This window comes from Rhinatrema bivittatum, chromosome 1 (assembly GCF_901001135.1).
Source record: "Rhinatrema bivittatum chromosome 1, aRhiBiv1.1, whole genome shotgun sequence".
NCBI classification, from domain to species: Eukaryota; Metazoa; Chordata; class Amphibia; order Gymnophiona; family Rhinatrematidae; genus Rhinatrema; species Rhinatrema bivittatum.
This window is the reverse complement of record NC_042615.1, coordinates 10,158,853-10,171,614: the sequence shown is the minus strand read 5'-3', so window position 1 is coordinate 10,171,614 and position 12,762 is coordinate 10,158,853. Positions and strand designations below refer to the sequence as shown.

Below are 12,762 nucleotides of genomic sequence, written 5' to 3'. Positions count from 1 at the left end.
GAAAGGCATAGAGCAACAACTTTTTTTTTTTTTTTTTAAGATTTTCCAGCCAGACCTGTACAGGACCATGGATCTCTCCTGTGACTGAAGAATCGAGGAACCTTCTCAATGCGAGAAGTCGCCAGCAGGTCTAAGAACAGAAGGCCTCAGCGATTCACTATCAGCTGAAATGTCTCATCCGACAACACCCATTCTCCTGGGTCCAGATTCTGAGAAAGTCTGCTCTTACGTTGTCTTTTCCTACAATGTGAGAGGCCAAGATCATCTGTAGATGTCCTTCCACTCATTCCATAAGTTTGTCTATTTCCTGCGACATTTGCTGACTCTTGGTTCCACCCTGTAATTGATGTAGGCCACCATCGTTGCATTGTCCAACATCACTCAGACCGCTTAACTCTGCAGTCTATGGCTGAACTGCAAGCATGCCAGTTGGACCGCTCGGGCTTCCAGGCAATTGATGCTCCAGTGGGACTCTTTGGTATTCCAATGTCCTTGGGCCATCAGCTCTTGACAGTGAGCTCCCCAACTCTAAAGACTCGCATCTGTCGTGAGTATCAACCAGGTCAGAGAGGTCAAGGAAACACCCTATCTCAGATAAGCATCCAGTAACCACCATTAGAGGCGAGAGATTTCCATCGGCAAGTAGAGCCATGCTGAATAGTCCTGAAATTGCGTGTTCCAATGAGACAGTAGTGAGCACTGAAAAGGACACATTTATTTATTTAACATGTTTTGTATACCGTCATTTGGTTTCACCATAACGGTTTACAGTAATCTTAATAGGTAGACAAAGTTACAACAGGGTTGTATGTCCTTGCATACAGCACCACTTCCAGGGTTGCCTCCATCAAACCGAGCACCTTTAGATAGGACCACACTGTCAGGCATATAATGCTCATCAACTAACCCACCTGTGATATCAATTTCTGAACCCAAACTTCTGGCAGGAAAACTTTGTCCTGCTCGTGTCAAACTGAACACCCAGATACTCCAATGACTGAGAAAGCTGAAGACTGCTCTTGGCCAGGTTCACCACCCAACTGAGCTCCTGCAAAAAGGAGATCACTTTGTGGGTCACCAGGCGGCTCTCTTCCTGAAACGTGCCTCGAATTAGCCAGTCGTCCAAATACAGGTTTACTAGGATCTCATCGCTTTTCAACATCGCCACTACTACCATCATAACCTTGGAAAATATTCTGAGGATGGTGCCTAGATCAAAAAGGCAGCATCCAAAGCTGATAATGGCATCCCAACACCACAAAGTGCAGAAAATGTTGGTGCTCCAAACGGATGAGAATATATGAATGTAGGCTTTGGATATTTATTTATTTAACACTTTTTTATACCGACCTTCATAGTAATAACCATATCGGATCGGTTTACATTTAACAAGGGTATAACTGAAGCGCCAACTAAAGTAATTAAACAATAGAGGTGAATAAGGCAAAGTTACATTCAACAAGGAGTAAAGAACTTGGAAGCTTAAATAGCTGGAAAGAAGGTAAAGGCAGGTAATAATTATGAAATACAATAGAGAATACAGGTTAAAGCTTAAAGTGCTTTAACCTGGAAGTGCCAGAGTCCAGAAATTCTGACTGCACGGCCATTATCACAGAGTGTAAGGTTTCCATGTGAAAATGAGTCACCCTCAAATGAAAGCTGACATTTGAGATACAGGATGGGACAAAAGGAGCCCTCCTTCTTGGGCACAACAAAATAAATGGAATATCACCCCATACTTTGAGACATAAGCACTAGAACCACAGCCCGCAGCCTGAGGAGCCTTGGAAGCATAGATTCCACTGCCTGCTTCTTCTGCGGGGAGTGGCAAGGAGACACTATGAACACGTCACAAGGAATACTGCAAAATTCCAGGGCATATCCTTCTCATATCACTTCTAGGACCCACTGATCCAATGTGACCTCGATCCACCTCTGATGAAAGAGAAAGAGGCATCCCCCTATCTCTTGTTCCCAAAAGTGAGTTGGCAAACCTTCAGTGGGAAGATCAGGAGGATCCACCATCCAAGCCCGCTCCTCTCTTGGGCTATCTGGGACGAAAGGACTGAGACCTACCAAAAAGCAGAGTTCTCTGAAAGATCGACCCTCTATAGGAACGAACACACTTGGACCCACAGACAACCCCTCATACCAGAGGGGCACTGCAACTGCTTCTTATCCTCTGGAACCGAGGGACTGAAGATTCTCCCCACTTACTGGACAATTTCTCCAACTCATTGTCAAACAAGAGCGAGTCTCCAAAAGGCATTTTCATAATGTTAGCTTTGGAGGCTGCATCTCCTGACCAATTCGCAACCATAGTTCAAGCCTGGCCACCACCACTGAAGCCACTCCTCTAGCCAAGGAAGACCAAATTGCAGCCCGCATCTGCTAAAAAGGCAGCAACAAGTTCCATAACTGCTCTTTAATTCACTTCAGAATCATCAACTTCCTGAGAGAGAAGCAGACAAGAATGTACCACTAGGGCGCACCAGGAAGCTATCTGTAAAGTCATCGCCACTGCTTCAAAAGGCATGCTTAAGGATAGCCTCAATCCTCCTATCATGCTTAACCTTCAAGGACACTCCTCCCTCACAGGGATGGTCGCCTGCTTAGAGATGGCACAGACCAGCACATCCACTTTGGGAAAACGTAAACGCTCTCTCACCACTGGATCCAGGGAGTACAGGGCTTCAAATGTCCTACTCCCTTTGAAATTTGCCTCTGGGGTGCCCCATTCAAGATCAATCAATTCCTGAATGACGTCCATAACAGGAGAAAAACAAGAAGCTTTACGCAAGGATTCTTCTTCGGCTCAGACATGGAATCTGAATACAGAGACTGTCTCCAGCTGTGGGGGGAGAGGACATTTGCCGTCACCGCCGCACTCGGCATCCTGCACCCACTGCCTTTCAGCTGTACAATCAGCCAAGTCCACGCCAGGAAACCCAGCTACCAGACCAAGGCACACATCTGAGGGACCACGGAAATCCCTTCAGGAATTCTCAACTGGGGGAGGGACCATCTGGTATCACCGCAGGAGCGTGGGGCTTTTCTTTTCCTAATCTGAAATTCTCCTTCGAAAATCTGAAGCAATCCCCATAGGGATTTGCACATCCACCATCTGCTGGAGACTGAGAATACTGGCAGGCTGGGGGGTCACTGCAGGAGTATATATACTCTGACGTCAGCTTGCTCCGTCTCCATCTGCTGACAAGGGAGCATAACCCACTGGTCCCGAGTCCATCTGTCTAAACGTTAGGAAAGTATAAATTTTAAAATAAATAAATTTAAATAGTTACCATTATTGAATTTGTGTCATTTTGACAGCCTTCTTTTTTTTTCAGATTATCTAATCCCTTCTCAATGCATCAGGTCATTACAAAGAGAGGGTGAGCACCCTTCCCAGTCCTTGCACTGTAAGATACAGTGACAGGGAACATGCAAGAGGCAGGTACGAGAAGGGCAATGTAAAGAATGCCTTGGAAATTGCACACTTTATTCCGTGGAGTACACTTTTAACATTCTGTATGATGCCCTTTTTTTCAGCACAATGAGCACTATGTAAGATTTGTTTGTATATACACAGAACATATACACGTCATATCCGTGTTAAACCTGTGCGTATCATCATTCAAGCTTTACCTGTGCATCAGCAAGCTGGACGGCAGGAAATCCTTGATTACCCTCTTCTATACCTGCTATATCATCCTGGCTAGAGCTATGCTGTGAGTGTGTTCCATCCAGCGTGTTCTGCTCACTGGAAAGTACCGTATTGAAGTCTGAAGCAGAGGGTATTGTAGGGAGGTTGTTGCTAATACCTGCAAAACAAATCACCATGCGCTATAATTATTCAAACTGAACTAAACAAAAAGAAAACAGAAAATCTGTAATTCTGACTACATTATTTATAAATGTATTAGCAAACACACAAAACTCCACTTTTGGACACAAAATAAAAAATAAAGTTGCTTACCTGTAACAGGTATTCTGTGCAGACAGCAGAAGAAATCGGTCACACAAATGGCTCCGATGGCATCAATGTCTGAAAAACTCTCTCAGAGCCCAGAAAAGCCAAGGCAGCTTTCTTAAGAATGCACGGAAGTCCTGGTTCAACTGCCCCTGTACAAACCTCCTGAGCCTTAAGTACATGCTAAAGAGAGAGGGTACGTAGAAACATGGCGGCAGAAAAAGGCAGTAGGGCCCATCCAGCCAACTAATTTACCTTTACTATTCCCATCACTCCCTCAGAGATCCCCTGTATTTATCCCAGGCTTTCTTGAATTCAGATACTGTTTATTTTGTCTCCACCCCCTCCACTAATCTCTCTGAGTCTATCCCCTCATCCCATGACTCCTCATTCTAGAGCCTCTTTTTTTTTATTGTAAAAGGCTCGTCTCCTGTGCATGGAGACCTTTGAGATATTTAAATATCTCTATCATATGTAGGGATGTGGTCAATTATCCTGCTGTCCACAGAAAGCAATTACATCTTCTACAAGATTATCAGCCACACACGTGAGAATCCCTAGCAAAGTGATGCCTTCCAACAAAAAAGGGGGAAGAAGAAAAAATCCACCCACATGTGGGATAACATTTTTGTGGGACAAAGCTCCTTTTCAACTTTTGCCTTTTTTTTTTTTTAAGGAAGTGGTATACAGAGTTGGATTCTAACCCTCAAAGAGATCCTAAAGAACCAAGTGGCCAGGAGGGGGCGTGGCCACCTGAGCTCAGGCTCCGTCTCTCCCCGAGCGTAAGAAAGCTAATATACACACTATAACCCAACATCTGCATTATCTTACGTGTTGCAGCTACTACAAATTACAATGACAGCCATAACCTGCCATAACAGTCCATTACCTGCTATTAAGTTCACTTAGAGAATAGCCACTGCCATTAGCAATGGTTACATGAAATAGACTTAGTTTTTGGGTACTTGCCAGGTTCTTATGGCCTGGATTGGCCACTGTTGGAAACAGGATGCTGGGCTTGATGGACCCCTTGGTCTGACCCAGTATGGCATTTTCTTATGTTCTTATGTTCTAACTAAGAAAAAAAAATACGGATTTAAGACAATTCTCCTATACTAAATTATCGGAGGAAGCGGCAGGGTCGGTACAGATAGAGGCCAATATGGCGTCAAATGATTCCGCAGCGATGGACTCTGAGGTGGAAGTTCCAGAGACGCAGTTCCCTGACCTGCATACTAGAGCGGAATTTCGGCAATGGTTCTGTGACCTTCGTCAAGAAATGAAAGACTATTTAATGGGTCTCATTTCGGAAATGAAGAAGGACATGGCCAAAATAGGGCATCGAGTCAATGACTGTGACATGCACTTAGATGGCCAGGCACAGAAAATAAATCTGGACACTTCATGTGAGTCCTTGGAGCAAGAAAATAAGACTTTACAAGATAAATTAGAAGACTTAGATAACAGAAGACGAAGATGCAATCTTCGTTTTCAAGGAGTACCCAAAACAGCGGAACACACAGACTGCTTCGCAGTGGTCCGAAACCTTGGCTTATTTTTTCTGAGTCAGTCGTAAAGAGATGCGAATCTACCAGTTGCAACAGGAAAAGAATTAGAAAGAGCACACTGAACACTGGGCCCTAAAATAGGAAACAGGCCGTGGGACATTGTGACGAGTTTTCACAGATTCCCCATAAAGGAATGAATATTGCAGGCCACAAGGAAACAGCAAACCTGAACTTGGGAAAAATCACACAATTTCAATTATTTGTAGATTTATCTCCCCTCACCATGAAAAAGCGAATGGACTTCAGGGAAATAATGCCTGTATTGAGAAAAGAAGGGATTAGATATAGGTAGCTGTTACCATTTGGACTGGCACTAATGTTGAAGAGAGCAACGTCAAGGGTCACCACAGTGGAGGAGGCGGAGGCCATCTTGATCGAGGTGGGCTACATGACGAATTAGTCGAGAAATCAGCAAAAGCAAGATATTGGTGTCTAACAAGACATTCCACGATGGCAGACAGTGGGGAAAAATAGCAAGAGACTGTGAAGGGAATTGGGTGACTCTTTATAATCAAAAGAAAGCGGGAAAAGTTGAAGTAACACTAACTCTTTTATGAGGATCATCTACCGGAACATTGCAAAATGGTTTGGATATGAAAGTCCTAGATTTACCTGATGTTCATGATTATGTTTAAACTTCGGAAACTGGGACACGTGGATACTAGATGGGGGTTTCTTTCTTCTATTTTTCATTAGCAATATGGGTTACTAAGAGTTGTATGAAATGCTCAGGGGAGAGTTCGGACTTTGGGTTCAGAATGAGTTCCCCTCCCACTGTTCAGGCAGATCTGCTGAGAATTAACAGCGGATGGGTTAGGGTTGGGATTTGGGTATTGTCACAGAATGCCGGTGAGAAATATGGTTTTTTTGCTAACTGAAATAGGAAATGCAGCATATTGAGAGATATCATAGCATTATTTGCTTGTTTAACTTAGAGCTAGCCCAGGCAAGACTGAATATGAAGGTTATATATGTTCTCTGGGTCAAGTTATTATCTTTCCAAATAAAATACAAATGGCGAATGATGCTTTAATAATGTCTCTTAAGAACATAAGAAATTGCCATGCAGGGTCAGACCAAGGGTCCATCGAGCCCAGCATCCTGTTTCCAACAGAGGCCAAAACCAGGCCACAAGAACCTGGCAATTACCCAAACACTAAGAAGATCCCATGCTACTGATGCAATTAATAGCAGTGGCTATTCCCTAAGTAAAATTGATTAATAGCCATTAATTGACTTCTCCAAGAACTTATCCAAACCTTTTTGAACCCAGCTACACTAACTGCACTAACCACATCCTCTGGCAACAAATTCCAGAGCTTTATTGTGCGTTAAGAGAAAAAGAATTTTCTCAGATTAGTCTTAAATGTGCTACTTGCTAACTTCATGGAATGCCCCCTAGTCCTTCTATTATTCGAAAGTGAAAATAACCGAGTCACATCTACTCGTTCAAGACCTCTCATGATCTTATTTATTTTTTTTATTTAAATCTTTTATATACCGACCTTCATGACAGAAGTCATATCAAATCGGTTTACATGGAACTAGGGGTCTTAAAGACCTCTATCATATCCCCCCTCAGCCGTCTCTTCTCCAAGATGAACAGCCCTAATCTCTTCAGCCTATCCTCATAGGGAAGCTGTTCCATTCCCTTTATCATTTTGGTTGCCCTTCTCTGTACCTTCTCCATCGCAACTATATCTTTTTTGAGATGCGGCGACCAGAATTGTACACAGTATTCAAGGTGCGGTCTCACCATGGAGCGATATAGAGGCTTTATGACATTTTCCGTTCTATTAACCATTCCCTTCCTAATAATTCCTAACATTCTATTTACTTTTTTGACTGCTGCAGCACACTGAGCTGACGATTTTAAAGTATTATCCACTATGATGCCTAGATCTTTTTCCTGGGTGGTAGCTCCTAATATGGAACCTAACATCGTGTAACTACAGCAACGGTTATTTTTCCCTATATGCAACACCTTGCACTTGTCCACATTAAATTTCATCTGCCATTTGGATGCCCAATCTTCAAGTCTTGCAAGGTCCTCCTGCAATGTATCACAGTCTGCTTGTGATTTAACTACTCTAAATAATTTTGTATCATCTGCAAATTTGATAACCTCACTCGTCGTATTCCTTTCCAGATAATTTATATATATATTGAAAAGCACCGGTCCAAGTACAGATCCCTGAGGCACTCCACTGTTTACCCTTTTACACTGAGAAAATTGACCATTTAATCCTACTCTCTGTTTCCTGTCTTTTAACCAGCTTGTAATCCACGAAAGGACATCGCCTCCTATCCCATGACTTTTTAGTTTACGTAGAAGCCTCTCATCAGGGACTTTGTCAAACGCCTTCTGAAAATCCAAATACACTACATCTACCAGTTCACCTTTATCCACATGTTTATTAACCCCTTCAAAAAAATGAAGTAGATTTGTTAGGCAAGACTTCCCTTGGGTAAATCCATGTTGACTATGTTCCATTAAATCATGTCTTTCTATATGCTTTACAATTTTGTTCTTGAGAATAGTTTCCACTATTTTTCCCGGCACTGAAGTCAGGCTCACTGGTCTATAGTTACCTGGATCGCCCCTGGAGCCTTTTTTAAATACTGGGGTTACACTGGCCACCCTCCAGTCTTCAGATACAATGGATGATTTTAATGATAGGTTACACATTTTAACCAATAGATCATAAATTTCATTTTTGTGTTCCTTCAGAACCCTAGGATGCATACCATCTGGTCCAGGTGATTTGCTACTCTTTAGTTTGTCAATCTGGCCTACTACATCTTCCAGGTTCACAGTGATTTTGTTCAGTTCATCTAACTCATCACTCCTGAAAACCATCTCCGGAACTGGTATCTCCCCAACATCCTCATTTGTAAACACGGAGGCAAAGAATTCATTTAGTCTTTCTGCAATGGCCTTATCTTCCCTAAGAGCCCCTTTAACCCCTCTGTCATCTAATGGTCCAACCGACTCCCTCACAGGTTTCTTGCTTTGGATATATTTTAAAAAGTTTTTATTATGAGTTTTTATTGTTAAGGGGTTGAATTCCCCACGAAAAAGACAATTGCTCAGTTCTGAAATACTGGATGGAGGTGCAACTATTGTATGCTTACAAGAAACTCATCTAAAAAAAAAAAAAAAAGACATGAATCACTGTTAAGGTGGTCACAGTATCCCATACAATACTTCACCTCTGCAGTTCCGCAGGAGAAATATGCAGGTGTGGGAATACTCTTTCATAGAGATTTTGGAGGGGATATTAAAAAATACTGTTATGATCCTCGGGGTAGGTATATTATAGTAAAATTTGAACTGGACTAGATGGGCACACCACTCTTTTTTTTTACAAGAAATTTTCACACCATCTTGTTCCGTCACTATTAAAATGGTTTAATTCCCTAAGATCCAAAAATTCTTTGCCTGCTAGTGCAAATGTCGTGGGTGTATCAGTATTGGCAAAACCAGGCCAAGACCCGGCTGACTGCGGGTCGTTTCGACCTATTTCTCTAATAAATGTTGACCTCAAAATATTAGCTAAAATATTAGAAACTTGAATGAAGAGAGTACTGGTCCAATTAATACATCAAGAGCAAGCAGGGTTTATCCCCGGCCGGATGGTGGCGGATAATGGGCGCCGTATTGTAGATCTAGCCTGGTGGGTGGGAAAGAACATATCCCAGCGGTATTTCTGTCTGTTGATGCTGAAAAGGCATTCAACATGGTACAGTGGCCATTTTTGTTTCGCACGCTGGAAAAATGAATTTTGGAATACCCTTTCTCGCATGGATGTGACAGCTCTACTCCAACCCGGCTGCACGGGTTAAAGTAAATTGTATTTACTTGGACCCTTTGCAAATCCAGCGAGGAACTCGGCAAGGGTGCCCATTGTCCCCTCTGCTATTTGCTTTATTCTTGGAACCACTAACTATAAATATCAGAAACACTACAGAAATACAAGGTGTTCGAGTAGGATCAGAGGAGCACAAGATAGCGCAAAATATCATCTGCAAAAAGCGATATAACAACCCCTGAGGTATCCTTGAAGGCAGCTATAAGAGCATTAGAGAGGTTTAGCTACGTGTCCGGCTTCAAGTTGAACCTTGACAAGTTGAAGGTCCTCAATTTAACGGTAAATGAAGCACAACTGCCAGTATTAAAAGAACTTTTCCTTTCAAATGGGCCAAGAAAAAAATAAAATATCTTGGAATTTGGATTAGTAATTGCTTCAAGGATTTGCTCTCTCTTAATTATACACCGCTGTGGCAAGCTATAAGCAAGGATCTTGACAGCTGGGCCCCCTATAGCTTGTCCTGGTTAGGGCGTACAGCCTCAGTCAAAATGAATGTGCTCCCCAGGCTGAATTATCTATTTCAATCCCTTCCTATATGGATATCAGATTCTATATTAGATGCTGGCAGCGCCACATTTTTTGCGTTTATATGGAAACGTAAACGACCAAGGATCCCGCGATCAGTGATGTACCACACAAACCTCAGGGGGGTTTAGGGGTACCAAAATATTAAATGGTAAGTCGTAGCAGCACAGTTGAGAGCTATTATAGAATGACATAGGAGGTGCAGCACAAAAAATTGGGTTAAAGTGGAACAAGCTTTAGTGGGTGATATGCCACTCTGGGCTATGGTTTGGCAACCACCTGATACTTGGAGACAAGTAACAACACTTCCCCCAACCACCCAGTATACGCTAATGCTATGGAAGCGAGTACATTTTGTCGGCAGCCATAGATTTTATTTTATTTATTTATTTATTTTTTAACTCTAAGAACGTAAGAAATTGCCAAGCTGGGTCAGACCAAGGGACCATCAAGCCCAGCATCCTGTTTCCAACAGAGGCCAATCCAGGCCATAAGAACCTGACAATTACCCAAACACCAAGAAGATCCCATGCTACTGATGCAATTAATAGCAGTGGCTATTCCCTAAGTAAACTTGATTAATAGCCATTAATGGACTTCTCCTTCAAGAACTTATCCAAAACTTTTTTAAACCCAGCTTCACTAACTGCAATAACCACATCCTCTGGCAAAAAATTCCAGAGCTTAATTGTGCATTGAGTGAAAAATAATTTTCTCTGATTGGTCTTAAATGTGCTACTTGCTAACTTAATGGAGTGCCCCCTAGTCCTTCAATTATCCGAAAGTGTAAATAACTGATTCACATCTACTCGTACAAGACCTCTCATGATCTTAAAGACCTCTATCATATCCCCTCCTCAGCCGTCTCTTCTCCAAGCTGAACAGCCCTAACCTCTTCAGCCTTTCCTCATAGGGGAGATGTTCCATCCCCTTTATCATTTCGGTTGCCCTTCTCTGTACCTTCTCCATCGCAACTATATCTTTTTTGAGATGCGGTGACCAGAATTGTACACAGTATTCAAGGTGCAGTCTCACCATGGAGCGATACAGAGGAATTATGACATTTTCCGTTTTATTAACCATTCCCTTCCTAATAATTCCTAACATTCTGTTTGCTTTTTTGACTTCTGCAGCACACTGAGCCGATGGTTTTAAAGTATTATCCACTATGATGCCTAGAACATTTTCCTGGGTGGTAGCTCCTAATAAGGAACCTAAAATCGTGTAACTACAGCAAGGGTTATTTTTCCCTATATGCAACACCTTGCACTTGTCCACATTAAATTTCATCTACCATTTGGATGCCCAATCTTCCAGTCTTACAAGGTCCTCCTGTAATGTATCACAATCTGCTTGTGATTTAATTACTCTGAACAATTTTGTATTGTCCGCAAATTTGATTACCTCACTCGTCGTATTCCTTTCCAGATCATTTATAAGTATATTGAAAAGCACTGTCCAAGTACAGATCCCTGAGGCACTCCACTGTTTACTCTTTTCCACTGAGAAAATTGACCATTTCATCCTACTCTCTGTTTCCTGTCCTCAGGATTGGATTGGAGACAATCGACTGTGGACTTAACGGCCGAAACAATGCCAAAGCAAACAGATTCTGCAGTTAGCAGAAGGAGACAGGATCTATTGCAATAGATGCCTTAAATCAACCTTGGCCAAAGGGCAGACTCTTGCATGTATTTCCACCTTGGCCTTAATAGGCAAAGTGATAAAAAGGATAGAGGATGACTCATCAGAGATGATACTAGTTGTTCCGGATTGGTTGAGGAGACCTTGGTATGCATAATAAGGCTATTAGCAGAGACCCCCCTGCAGTTTCTCAGAAAACAGGAATTCCCTTGGCATGGTCAAGTTCCAATGGAGGACCCATCTCCATTTTGTCTTGTGGTCTGGCCCTTGAAAGGACACTCCTGTGAGATTAGTTATTCACAGGCAATTCTGATAAGCATGCTGAAAGCTCAAAAAATTAAATCTTGTTGACCTATATTCGAGTTTCAAAGCTTATTGTCAGGAGCATAAGTTTTCCCCATGGAAGCTGACATGTCTAACCCTTAACTCCTAGACTTCTTGCTGAGGATGTGGTTAGTGCAGTTAGTGTAGCTGGGTTTAAAAAGAATTGGATAAGTTCTTGGAGGAGAAGTCCATTAACTGCTATTAATCAAGTTTACTTACGGAATAGCCACTGCTATTAATTGCATCAGTAGCATGGGATCTTCTTAATGTTTGGGTAATTGCCAGGTTCTTGTGGCCTGGTTTTGGCCTCTGTTGGAAACAGGATGCTGGGCTTGATGGACCCTTGGTCTGACCCAGCATGGCAATTTCTTATGTTCTTATGTTTTAACCAGTTTGTAATCCACGAAAGGACATCGCCTCCTATCCCAAACTCTGCACTTCATCATATTACTAAATTTCTACCTGGGCTGCTTCAGCATCCCTCTGAAGGCTGGATTGCTGAGGGATTTGCAAGTTTTGAAAAGATATGGGGGCAACAGAAACCTTTATTCTTTGGTGAATTACAAGCTTGCAAAACAAGGATTTATTTTTTTTCTCTCGCAATTGCGACATTTTATGATTGCGTAAAAAGTAGATGAGGATTTAAGAAAGGGGAAAGCACAATTTGAACATTGGAGTGAACCTGAGGGAAATCGGGGTGGTGTAATCTCTGATCTTTATGAGTTCCTTTGCAATTCCCAGCGATCCCCAGCAATTTATGTGAGAGACTGGGAAAATATTTCGGGAAACCCTTGACCAGTGAGGAATGGGATTTGATTTATGCAAGTACTAACTAAACTGAGCACCATTTCAGCAAGCT

At 42.3% G+C, this 12,762-nt stretch overlaps 1 protein-coding gene across 1 annotated transcript in view; it reads right to left on the bottom strand.

Annotated features, from left to right (window-relative positions):
• KIAA1109 (KIAA1109 ortholog) overlaps positions 1-12,762 on the bottom strand; it is a 590,259-nt gene that overhangs the window by 260,423 nt on the left and 317,074 nt on the right. Inside the window, 1 exon segment of the mRNA XM_029584454.1 lies at positions 3,646-3,821. Within this exon segment, the coding sequence (XP_029440314.1) occupies positions 3,646-3,821 (176 nt within the window).